General features: G+C 56.7%; 1 protein-coding gene across 4 annotated transcripts; it reads left to right on the forward strand.

Moving 5' to 3' along the window:
- The first annotated feature begins 1,062 nt into the window (after positions 1–1,062).
- On the forward strand, positions 1,063–11,099 carry Tedc1 (tubulin epsilon and delta complex 1). 4 transcript variants are annotated; one of them, XM_017795177.2, is made up of 9 exons: positions 1,063–1,261; positions 1,346–1,424; positions 1,855–2,045; positions 2,269–2,424; positions 2,803–2,901; positions 7,405–7,491; positions 7,810–7,989; positions 9,277–9,616; positions 10,809–11,099. In XM_017795177.2, the coding sequence occupies exons 1-8, from the start codon at positions 1,136–1,138 to the stop codon at positions 9,604–9,606; spliced, it is 1,248 nt and encodes a 415-aa protein (XP_017650666.1). In that variant the 5' UTR covers positions 1,063–1,135; the 3' UTR covers positions 9,607–9,616; positions 10,809–11,099. The 4 variants fall into 4 exon arrangements, with proteins under 4 accessions (XP_017650666.1, XP_029413696.1, XP_029413695.1 ...); XM_029557836.1 differs by having other exon boundaries at positions 9,277–9,424; XM_029557835.1 differs by having other exon boundaries at positions 9,277–9,417.
- The last annotated feature ends 1,657 nt before the right edge of the window (positions 11,100–12,756 follow it).

Consider the following 12,756-nt stretch of genomic DNA (forward strand, 5'->3'; position numbering starts at 1 on the left):
GGTAGGTCGCAAACACACTCGGAAGGCTAAGTCGGAGAGGTCGGCCCACGTTCCCACGCTTCCGGGGGGCGTGACCATCCTGTAGGTGTGCCTAAGCCGGCAGGTGCACTGGGTCCTCTGCCCCTCCCTCTCACGTCCGGTTTCCTCTTCCACTCGGCGTTACTGAGGTGGACGGTACGCACTGTACGGTCCCCGCCCCAGCTGCCTCGTGATGTCGAGTACACGGAGCGCAGCCTGTGCCCAAGCGTCCTGGCCCTCGCCCCGCAGCTTTCCCCGGCCACTCGCCGCCCCTGGGCTCCCCAGCTGGGTCCCGGCGGCCGGCCTTCACTTGGCACAGGCACACGGTGATGTCTGTCCGCACCCGGCTTCCTCCGGGTGGCGGCCACGCGGCGCGCCCACGCCTACTGCCGAGCCGGGGTCCCCGCGCGCCAGGCTGGCCTCGGTGCGTTCTGCGACCGTGGAGCTGCTGTGAACTTCCACGTGTGTCCTTGCAAGATGCTCAGCGGCTGCCAGGACTGTGCGGGAAACTTTAACCGCAGGGAGACGGCCGCGCCCCTAAAGTGGAGGATCGTCCTCAAATAATTCGACCTTTAGCGGCCGGGGGGAAGATGAAAGTGGGGGCGATGGGGTCTGGACAGGGGGAGGCTGCACTGAGGTTTCCTGCTGAAGGCCGGCCTCGTGGGGACTTCCGGCGACGTGGACCGGGAGCTCCCACCCGGCTGGCAGGGCTCGGAAGCCTGCCGCGAAACCCTCGCGCCCCCTGGTGTCGGGGCCGGACGCTTCGCGGAGCCGCACCCTTTCCGCAGCGGCAGGGTGGGGCTCGACGGCGCCCCACTCCGCGCCTCCGCGAGCGCATGCGCAGCCTGCAGCCCGGCGTAACTGGCGCCGCGGTTGCTAGGTGGCCAGTGACTAGAGGTGCTGATTGGTGGGTTTTAAAGTCCGCCGAGCTGGCAACTCCAAGGCCCCACCCCCGGGCCCCGGAAGTGCCTGCGTCAGGCCGCCTGGAGTGCACGCGAACACTAGGGTCCGCATTCATTGGTCGGGGAGGCGAGGGCGGGTCCCGGCCGGAGCAGTGATTGGCTGGCGGTCCCAGCCGGCCGCGGCGGGCGATCCGAGGCTGGCCTAGGCAGGCTGCATGGGGAGGCGGCGGTGCCGCGCGACCGGGGCCCTGCCCCAGGCCATCGCCACACTGAGTCGGTCGCTGCCCGCCGGGCCCAGCCCCGAAATCTTCCGCCGCGCTAAGTTCGACCGTCCGGAGGCGGTGAGGCTCCCGGGGCGGCCGTTGTCCTGGGCGGACGCAGGTGACACCTTGTACCCCGCTGACTGCACTCCGTGCTCCCCGCAGGCCCCGGTGCTCTGGCAGCTCCTTTTCCGCGTGCTCGCGCCGCCTGCTGCAGACAGCACTTGGTCCTCTCTGGCCCCAGGTAAGCCCCGCTCCAAAGGCTCTAGCCCCGCTCACTCGGGCTGTTGGGTTCTGTCCAAACTTAGGAAGGGCCCGCCCCCTTAGGGCTCCTTTATACCCCTGCCTTAACTCCAACGCCCCTCCCCTGGAGGCATTTGCCCTACCCCCGATGGCACTGTCCCCCCCCCCAATCCTGGCCCTTCTCATTAGGGTAGCAGTGGCTCTGACCACTCCAGTGAAGCATTGGGACTGGCTAGACCCAGGTCCAACCACCCACGCAAGTCCTGTCCCCAGGTTAGTATCTTGCCTCCTCATAATAGGCCATGTGCACCTCCTTTGTCCCTTCTGAGCCAGGTCTATACTTCTTAGGGGTGCTCTGGAGGGTCCCTGGAGGATTCCAGGTGGCGTCTCCTCCAGGTGGTCCCCCCTGAGTTGGTGACTCCCTACTCCAGAGGCTCAAGCCCAAGTGGTGAAGTCAGCACTCCATTCCCTGGGCTACCCCAGGCCTGTGCTTGCCCAATTTCCTGAGGGCAGCCGGGAACTGCTGTTGGCCCTGTCCTGGCTCCTGGCCCGAGGACCTCTTCTTGAGCAGCTGCTGGATAAGACCCGTGTGCAGTTGGGTGATCAACTGCCCCAGTTTGAGGTGAGTGCCTGAGCCTGGCTTTGCCCAGAAACCCTGGGTTTCTCTCTGATCCCAAGCCCTGTGTGTCTCCCCTTGAGGACAGTTCTCAGAGGGGGTTCATTTAGCTTCCCAGCTGACAGTGTGGCTTGGCCCTCTGTTTGCAGCACACCCTCCCTGTCCTGGCCCCTCATTCAGGGAGCAGGATGGGGTGTGCAGCAGGACCTGACCCTTGCTCACTCTCCAGCATGAGGCCCTGGGCAGCCTTGGCCCTCCTGTACTCCATGTGGAAACAGAGGGCCCTATGGACCTCCGGAGAGTGCAGTGGCTGATGGGAAAGCTGAGGTTCCGGTGGCGGCACCTGATCTCCAGTCAGCAGGAGCAGTGTACCCTCCTCGGCAAGGTAGGGCAGGGAGCTAACCCTCCACACAGGGCCCATGTACCGTGTACCCCTTTCTTTGTGGCCCATCTCTGTCCCCCATCATTGGCTTACTAGACTGCTGGGTGTCCCCCAATTCTGACGTTTGGGTAACGTCTTACCTCTGTGAACAGGGCAGGGCCCTGCTCTACCCTACTGTGTTCCTTGGGGAGCAAAGTGGGGAAGTCTGCAGAGAGATTGTTTGGTGTCCCTCCTCTTTAGGGATCCCCCAGCATTGCTGAGCTACTCTGAGCCCAGCCATGTCCTGCCCAACTATAAGTGGGCCCTTAGGGTACATATATCCAGCTAAGAGTGATCTTGCTGGTGAGCTGCCTACCAGCCTGGGTACATTGTCTATTGCAGATCCATCTGTACACCAGTGGATGCCACAGCCACCAGAACCTTGGCCATCTATCTGTCACTGAAACAGAGATGCTCAGGGACCCAGAGAGCAGTCAGCAGGTGAGGGTTGGTAAGGTGCTGGATTAGGTGCCCCTGTGGTAGGGTGTGGCTTGTGTCAGACTTTGACTTCTGTGTCCCTGGAAGTTCACCAGGCTCACTTTCATTTGCTGTTGTGGGTAACAGGTATGTCCCTCAGAACTCTCCCTGTCTACCTGTCCAGGAATGCAGACTAGGTACTGTGTGTGCTGGTTCTCTGACCAGGCATGGTCAAAGTTGGAGGGCTATGGTGTCCCAGCTGTACTGGTAGTGGCTAAGGGAGGGGACTACTGGGGTGAAGGAATACTGGTCTCAGGTCTGAAATGAGCCTGCAGCTGTACCTGTCACCTGATGTGCCTGAAGGTCGGGTCAGGGGGTGCTGAATGTGAGTGAGGACAGCTGTCCTTCAGAACCTGGGTCTGGGCTCACAGGGGTATGTATGTGGACATCTACTAAGGTTGTCAGCCTACAGGCCCTGTAGAGATGTGGACCACTGTCCTGCGCTCTGCCTAGGGGCCATTTGGTTCTTTCCTAGCAGGGCTGCCCCAGGTGATAGGCTCCTGAAGTTCCCAAGCAGACCCAAGTTTTAGAGAGAACAGGCCTGGTGGGCTGTGGGCTATGAACCTGAGTGATGATGGGGCCTTAGGCACAGTGTCCTCTCTCTGAGACTGAGAAGTATCAGTGGCAGCCCCATTCCAAACTTCTCCCCAGGGTGTCCAGTTCTTCCCGCTTCTCCTGCCCCTCTCCCTCACCCCTCCTGACCTTCCACCCCTGTCTTTCCAGGGCTGCCCAGCTGCTTCCTTTTTGGTCAGCTTCTCTCTGATGTTTCCAGAGCAGTCCCAGGACTGGCCACATTTCAGGGCTGGACTATAGAGTATCCTGAGTGGTTGGCTGACTGCTGGCCTTGGGCATATACTGCCAGGCAGCTGAGCTAGAGCTCATGCTGGGTGACCCCTCTTTTCAGGCCCAACTCCCATCTCTGTCTCTTCCCAGACCCGAGATTCCTCCAGCTCATCTGTCTTATGGCTGGGCAGGCGGGACTCGAGGACCTTAGGGTCAGGGACAGAGGGGCAGATCCTGGTTTCCATTATCTTTGTTATCTGCTGGGGCTTATGCTACAAAGTTAGCTTGCAGCTTTCAACTCTGGAGTTTTGTGCTCTGAGTGATTTGTATGCTCCACTGTGGACTAAGTGTTTTTAGGAGGATTTTGAAAGTGTTCAAAACTTTGGCTGGAAAAGTCATTGAGTGCTCAGTGTTTGTTGCTGTGGAGCTTGGAACAGTTCTGCTGAAAGAGTTGTAGACAATGGAGGCCTGGCTTGTGAAGCTTCAAAGGGAAGCGGAGACTATCATGGCTGTTTGTGTGATATTTTGGATTGAGAATCTGTGTGTTCTGGTCGGCTGGGCCTGAAGAATCAGCTGTGATTAAGAAGAGACCAGAACCTGAAGTAAAGCCTCTACTTTACTGGGACAATTGATGCTGGTTAGCTGGGGCTGAAAAATCAGCTGTAAGTAACAAGAGACCAGAATCACTGTGGTGGAGTCTTCCGGGAGGTATTTCCTCATGGTCAGCACACAGAGGGGACCTAAGCCTCTGTCTCAAGCTGGAAGCAGGACTTGGTAATGTGTAAGAGTCTCCTGCATGGTTCCAGTGTTGAAAGCGTGAAGGGGTCACAGAAAGCAGCTGAGGCTTGGCACTCTGAGAGGCCAGGAAAGGCCACGGGTGAAAGTGCAGCTTTACTTGCAGTGAAGACCCCAGGATTGAAGGGGTCATGGAGAGAATTTGAGGCTTTGTACCCCAAGAGGCAAGAAGAGGCCATTGGTGAGGGTACAGCCTCAGTTTCAGTGGAAACCCCAGCTGTTTGGAGATGCCGGGGCTGTGGGATGACCACCAAGGACAGCAGTAGGTGTAGAATGGAGCTGGCCTGGGTCTGCGAGTCGAGCTGTGTGTGCTGTGGACGGCAGAGTCAGAGAAGTGGAGCTGCCAGAACCTTTTGGAGTCCAGAAGATCGTGAGTGAATCCCAGCCAAGATGTCCAGCCTCGAGCTACTTTGCTGGACTTTGGTTTTGCTTAGGTGTGCCTGGTTCTTCCCTTTGAAATGAAACAGTACTTGTTTAGGATTTTACAGGAGCCCCCAGTTAAGAGACTTTTAAAAGAGACTATGGACTTCTAAGTGTTTGGATTTTTTAAGGACTGTGGGGCTTTTAAGGTTGTACTGTCTTATGTTGTGATGTTAATGTTAACATCATATCTTGGGGATAAGAATTGGAAAGGTTATGGTTTAATAGTGATGTTTGTGTGTCAAGTTGACAAGGGGTCAGTTGTGCTGGATAGCGTTAGTGTCAACTTGACACACCTGCGTTGAAGGATCCTCAATTGGGGAATTGCCTCCATAGGACTGGCCTGTGGCCATGTCTGTGGGACATCTTCTTGATTGATGATGGAGTGATGTGGGAGGGCCCAGCCCACTGTGGATGGTGCCACTCCTGGGCCGGTAGGCCTATGTTGCATAAGAAAGCAGGTTGAGCAGGGGCCAGGGGAGCAAGCCAATAAACAGTGTTCCTCCATGGCCTGTGCTCCAGGTTCCTGTGCTGAATTTCTACCTTGGGCTCCCTGATAAACTGTGACCCGGGAGATGTAAGGCAAATAAACCCTTTCCTCCCCAAGTTGGTAGCGGTCAGAGTGTTTTGTCATAACAATGGAGAGACAAACTAGGACACCTGGTAAGCTGCCTGACCATTGTTGCCAACTGGGCCTGTATCCTTGGCTGAGGCCTGGGCTGGGCTCAGCCTGGTAGGGCTTGTTTGGCCTTGAGGTGCTGAGACAGCATTTGGGAGTCCCTGTGTGCCCTTGGCTCTGATCCTCTTTCAGATGTGACTCAGCGAAGCTGGCCTTCTAGCCCCTGGTCTATGGATTGGAATATGGCAGAGGCCTTCCATGCTTAGTGTAGCAGTGTCTGGGACCTTGCTGTGGGACCACCCTCAGGGTGGGGTGGGGGTCTGGTGGTTAAGGCACCCCTTGTCTCAGAGGCTGGCCTGTGTTGATGTCCCAGGACCGTGGACAGAGGTGGCCAGGTGGACAGACGCCTCGGGTTGGCTTACTTCCATGCTTCTGGAGAGTAGCTGGCCAAAGCCTGGTCCTGGCCTGCTTGCAGGACCTGTGCTGCTGGGATGAGTCCCAGAAGTTTCCGGAATGATCTATGCCTGGTGTATGCGCAGCCAACCGTGCAGCTGCGTGACTGGATCGTTCTTTTGGTTGCTGTGGAGCCCACAGGCATCTGCATCCTCTGTGTTCTTGTTCCTGCAGGGGAAGGAGAGCAGGGAGATGACTGCTCTGAAGGGTGCAGTTAGGGTGGAGCTAGGGAAGGTAGCGGGGTTCCTTCTCATCGTACCCACACCCCGTGGTCTAGGGCACTGGGCCTTCTGGGGACTGTTCTTGGAGTCTGTGCTATCTGCCCTTCTGATGGTGTGTTGAGGTGCCCTGTGCCCATGGGTAGGGTCTTTCCTCTTTGGGGCTGAGCCACAGGCCTGTGGGTCGCCCTATGCCCTCCCCTTAGCCTGGTCTGGCTCCCTTCATCTCTTACCGCCCTCCCATGGCTGTGTGATGGTTCTGATTCCCTGCCTCTGCTGTGCTGGGCCCCAGTGGAGTGACCTTTGCACTCAAGGTCTTTCCCCATTGCTCACCCTCCACTCTCTGGAGGGTAAGGGGTCAGGTGGGGAAGGCTTGGCATGTGCTGTCTTCTGTAATGGTCCTCTCTTTGCCTAAGAACCCAGGATCCCCAGAGTAGGTGGCAAGGGTGGCACACTTAACCCTCTGTGTGGATTGGGCTGACTGGATATGGCACCTGCAGGACACACAGAGGCACTCTCAACTTACAGGTCACCCAGGACTTTGTCTTCTAAAAGGAACAGTCAAGTATGTTGGATGATCTGAGTTTAGAAGGGAGCTCCCAAGTTGGAAACAAGCAGCTAGGGGCTTCTGGCTTCAGCCAGGCGGTGAAGGTGCCTCAGTAGAAAGAGGTCAGGGCAGGGCCCCTGTCTGTGGATCTCTCTGTCTCTGATACACAGCAGTTAGGGCAGGATCAGCAGGCTTTGCACTGCTGGGGATGGGAATGGGTTTTCCTCCGACCTTTCTTGCCCTTCCCTCTCCAGCAGGGCTCAACTCTGATCCACCCCAGATCTCATTCTCAAATCCCCATCACCTAACTCTTTACCTTTAGGGGTTTCCAACATGGGATGGCTCGGCAAGCTCCCCAGTCTTGGGCCCTCTCATGTATGCAGCCCTTGAGACAGCCCCTGGTCAGTGGGGTATGGGGCCGAGAGCTCTGAGCAGAGGCCCCTGAATTCAATCACTTACTTGTGGGCCTTGTTTAGTCAGCAAGGGAGCCACAGATGTGCTCAGAGAGGGAGGGCAGCTGAGCCACGTGTGCCATGGGAAGGACTCCGAAGTTCACAGAAGGTGGTGATGATGGAGCCTGGCTGAGGAAGTGGGCGTTGGACAGTCTGATCCAGCTGGGGCTTTTTTTCTAGCTTCTGCAGGCACTGGAGTGTGAGAACACGCGCCTGGAGGCAGCTCTGGAGTGGCGGTGCTGTGAGCTGGTCTTCTGGCAGTGGATGGTAAGGAAAGCCTGGTCCTGGCTCCAACCAGCGGTCCCAGGCCATTGGGGTAGTTTGGGAGGACAGAGGGAATGCTCTAAGAGAGGCAGTGCTCAGTGTCCCTGCTCGCCCTCTGTGGAAGCCTGATATTGCTAGTCCTCATCTCCGGTTCTCCTAGAAGTCTGGTTTTGATGCTTCCCTTGCGGCTGGAGGGGCTACAGCTGGGGTGTCAGGAGTTGTCCAGCCCACAGTGACTACCACTGCCTGTGCCCTTGGTACCTTCTGTCCCCACTACAGCTTGTGCCTGGCCCACACCCTCTCACTGGGGTTTCTCTGCAGGACACAGTTCTAGATGCCTGTCCTGTCGAAGGTCCTTCTGTGGCCTCACAGCCCACAGTCTTGCCCATGATCTCTGAGCATGGGCTTGGTGAGTTGGAGCTGATAGAGCAGGAGCTGCAGGCCCTGCAGGAGGAGCTTCAGGAGGTGGCTGAGTCCAGGCGGGCTGCATGGGAGGCTCAGGTGAGGTCCTGGGCAGCTGCCCTGCCCAGTCTTCCTTGTCCACCAACCCCAGCCTGTCTTCCATCCCTGCCCTGCCTCTTTCCACTACCCTCTGGGCTACCTATTCCTGGGGGAGGGCAAGGTTGGCCATTTGACCAAGTCTATAGATGAATTACCGTACTTAATTAGATTAAATTTGATCGGTGATGCTTTTGGGAACCACATTCTAACAGCAGGGGGCTGTGGTGAAGAGGGACCCTGCTATCCCTCACGGCTACCCCCAGATCTTTCCCAAGGACTCCCACAGAGGTAGGCAAGGCCGCACTGAAGTGCCTGCTCCTGCACTCCCATCGAGGCACACTGCCTGTTGACTGGCCACACTGCCCCTATCCAGGGGTCCTCTCCCTGCCCAGCATCTCCTGGCATGCATACTGCCCACCACAGCATCAGTTCTCATGTCTGTGGTAGCATTTTAATGTTTGCCCCAGACAGGCTCTCCCTTTGGTCTTCAGTAGTCTCCGTGAAGATTAGGGCATCCCCTGCATTCCCACAATACCCACCCTGGTGAGACTGTGGTGGAACTGGGGATTCTTACATCTCTCACTCCCAGGGGTGAGGTCTGCCCTTATCTTGGATCATGTCTTTTCTGAGAACTGTGAAAGCAGAGCCTGTGGCTCAGGGTTGCCCTCCAGTGTCTTTTGAGGGGCTCAGGGACGGGAAGACCTAATTGGTGTGGCCTCTACCCCAGGCATGCTGCAGACAGGGTCTCTGGATAGGGATTGTCCTAAAGGTTCAGTGTCCCTGGGGCCGCCCCACCCCTTGCCCCACTCCTGGACAGCAGTGGGAAAGGGAGGCAGAGCAGAGAATGATGGGAAGGCCATGCTGAACCCTGGAGTAGTGGGTGTCCTTGAGAGTCTGCCTCTGAGTACTGAAGGGCCCAGAGGACACAGTGGACTAGGGCCCAGAGGACACGGTGGACTAGGGTCCAGAGGACATGGTGGACTAGAAGCTGCCGAGCCCACCCCTCTTCCTGCTCTTCAGCCTGGTGGGCCTGCAGCTGTAGGTCCTGAGGGAGGAGCTCTGAGGATTGAGACCGGGATTCCGGTCCCTGGGTCTTAGGGGTCCCTGTCCGTTTGTGGACCAGCCAGGTCTTTTGTGCTGGTCCGAGGGTGGCCTGCTTTTCTCTGGTGGGAAGGATACCTGGACATTAGCCCTTCTTTGGATCCTTGGCTGTAGGATTTGCTGGAGCATGTGTCTTGGGGGACAGAGCTGCCCTGGGCTCAGGAGCCCCAACACCTTCTCTCGCAGGTTAGAGGCCTAGGTCGGGGGCCTGAGTGGGGTACCACAAGGAAAGCCTTGCAGGAGTCTGTGGAACGGGAGCTGGCGGCCCTGCAGGGGTCCTGGGAACAATCCAGTCGCTCAGACCAACTTCACAGGCCCCACCGACTGGTGAGAAGTAAGGAGGGGGCACCGGGTCCTCAAGGCCTACGGGCAGCTGAGGTGATCAGGATGCTGAGTGCCCAGGAGGCCTGTCTGAAGAGGATGCTGCACCAACTACAGAGTCAGTGTCAGCAGGAGCTGGCCAGGTTGTCTGGTACCCTACCTGACCTGATTTGGATCCTGGCCCCCAGACACTGAAAGCCTTAGGGTATGTGCCCACCTTGTGTAGAGGTCTTCTGGGTCTCAGAGGAGCTGAGTGGCTCCTCATGGGTGCAGAGGTCCAGGCCCTCTCGGGGGGTCCAGGCCATGTGTTCCCTCTAGGGCCAGCATCCTTCAGCCTGCAGTTGTGTTGTGGCTATGGGCTGATCTTCCTGAGAAGTATCTGGAGGGGACCTAGAAATACATGATAGAGCCCTCCCTCCCTGGGACACCAGCCTGCTGCCCTCTTACCCTTTTCCAAAGCTTTACATTGCTGGGCATGGTGACACACACCTGTGATCCCAGCACTCAGGAGGCAGAGGCAGGTGGATCTCTGTGGGATCAAGGCCAGCCTGGTCTACATAGTAAGTTCTAGGCCAGCTGGGGCTACAGGGAGATCCTGACTCAACAAACCAAACCAAATCAAACCCTATATGCCAAAGCCCTTTCAACTCCCTCTTTCTGGGCCACCCGCACAGGGTGCATGGTTGGCACTATGCTGGAATCCCACGTGTCCCACAGCACAGAATATATTGGGACCTGGGGAGGCAGGTGGCAGGGAAACCCAGGCCTCTCCTGAGTGGAATGGCCCTGACCAGCTTCCTGCACCTTTTCCCTGAACCCTGGCTATGTGCCTCCTCCTGGCAGAGCAGCAGAGCTCCCCTCCCATTCGGGTGGTAGATGTGTGTGTGGTGGTGGGCCAGATGGGAGTCTTGGGGGCTCTGCCTGGGAGAGAGGGGGAGGGGATGCTGCAATGCAGACTGAGGGCCTTTGTTCTGGAGGCTGCTGGGCGAGCTTAGTCCTCACAAAGCTGCCTGTGTCCAGGATGTGCTCATGGCCTGGTGGGATGGAGCTTTCCCATCCCTGTCTTCTAGTCAGTGGGCACAGGCAGGCCCTATGGTCTCCAACCCTGCCTTCCTTCCTATCCCTAACTCCAAACACTGGTCTTACACTGGAAAGGTGGTAAGAACCCATTGGGCAGCCTCCAGCCTCCTGCTAGTCCAGGCCTGAGACTACTTCCAGACTCTGGGCACCTTGCATCCTCTACCAGAACATTCTCCTTTGGGGTTTTCTGGGTGCCTGGCGGTGGTGTGTGCTGCTGTGACAGCCTATGTCTGAGGTGACAGCTCTTGTGCCGGTGGCCTCTATCCCTGAGGCTGGCACCATGCTGCTCTGCTCTGGACCAAGCACTGTCTTAACAGGTCCTCCCTGACTTTCATGGACATAGCCCCAAGAGTCACAGAAGCCTTGCATCTGCCCCTGGGCTGTTGTACCTCCTGGCCTGCAGCCTCTCCTCCTGACAGCTGACCCTCCCCTTCTTCATGTGGGTTCCAGCTCTGGTCCAGGGACCAGACTCCTGAAGACCCTCTGGGGCCATCTCTCCAGCTGACTTCAGCTCCTCGTGACTGTGACTGAGACTATGAGCAAGTCTACTTAATCTCCTTGCCTCTGAAAACTGCGCTGACATGGGACTTCTGGTAGCCCTCTGGAAATTGACCTTAAAAGACCCAAATGCTGACCCATTGTTTAATGCTGTCACTCCATTTCATTTGCTCTGCAGAGTCAATGCAGTTCCAGATGTCATGTACGTGCATATGTGTCTGTGTGTGGCACTCCAGGGGCTGCTCACCTATGGGACCCAGCCATGCACAGGCGGTGATGAGGAATGGTCATGCAGGAGGGACCTGGTACCAGTGCCTGTTGTTCCACACACAATGTTTTAAAATGCCCACATTTATCAGCTTACTGTTCTGTGTCCTAGAAATAAGACCAAGTATCAATGGCCACAACCCTCGGGGGCCCTGCCGACCTCCTAGGTAAGCTTACAGGTTAATGACCTATGTCGCTCCAAAATGTTCACCTGCAGCCCCCATCTCAGAGCAGCGTAACGGGCTACCTGGCACACTTTGTGCCCCCCGTGGTTTTGAGGAAGTGTGGTCACATGGTTCCCTATCTCCTCCGGATAACCTGGTCTTAAGGTCACCAGCAGCCTTAATGCCTGACATGAGGGGCTAAGGCTCTGACCACCCTAGGCTCAAGGAACATTTGAGGCCAGCATGTGGGGCCCTGTTCTTGGACCAGTGAGGTCATGCAGACTGTCCCTTGGGTTCCCACAGAGATGCAAGGGCAAGCACACCCTTGCTGGAGGTAGTGGGGTTACCAGGGGAGTTTCCTGAGATAAAAATGTGCGGACTTTGAAGGGAAGTTTGCTAACTTCGGTTCTATGAAAGCTAGAAACTTCTGTTTATTAAAAGACATCATAAGGGTGTTGGGCATGGCGGTGCACGCCTTTTGATCCCAGTGCTCAGGAGGCAGAGGCAGGTGAATCTCAATTTGAAGCCAGCCTGGTCTACATGATGAGTTCCAGACCAGCTAGGGCTACATAGTGAGACCCTGTCTTAAAACAAAAATCCAGGGATATAGCTCAGTAGTAGAACACTTATCTAGCACGTGTGAGACTCTAGATTCCGTCTCTAGCTCTGTGGTGGTGGTGGGGATGGTGAGAGGGAGGGAGTTCGCTACATTTACGAATGATGATTTGGTACAGAGAAGATAAACAGGGTATCAGTCATTATGAAAAACCTAGATGACGCAGGACAGGGAGGAACTGAGAATGTCTGGTAAGTAGGTCAGAATGTCCACCTTCATGGCAACCAGTTGAATGGGACAGTGCACAGGTCTGTCACAGGCTGGGAGGGTGTGCTGAGATGCTGCTCTTTGGGTTGGTGAAGGACAGCACTAAAGAAGAACCACTGGAAAGATGTGCTTGTATCTTGCAAATGAATCCTCGGCCTACCCCAGAGAGTCGTGCTGGATGCACAGGAGGCCTGAAAAGGACTGCCCAGCAGCTGCGTGTGTGGCTACAGGAACCAGAAACGCCCATGAGGTTTGGGCAAAAGAGCCAAGGACATGCGTGGCTACAGGAAGCCAAGGAGTGAAAAAACTTGCATGTCCCAGAGTGAGGCCACAAAGCATGTAATAAAGCAGGTTGGGGATGCACCATGGACCAGGAAACAAAACCCAGCCTTGAGCTGACCAGAGAAAGATGCATTTACACAGCAACTTCATTCGCAAGGATTGTGGTAGGACCAGGGGTGACGTGGACCCTGGGAAGTTCTCTGCTGTAGGCTTTGTGGGCTTTGGTTTTAC

This window comes from Nannospalax galili, unplaced genomic scaffold, assembly GCF_000622305.1.
Source record: "Nannospalax galili isolate Female #2095 unplaced genomic scaffold, S.galili_v1.0 scaffold68, whole genome shotgun sequence".
NCBI classification, from domain to species: domain Eukaryota; kingdom Metazoa; phylum Chordata; class Mammalia; order Rodentia; family Spalacidae; genus Nannospalax; species Nannospalax galili.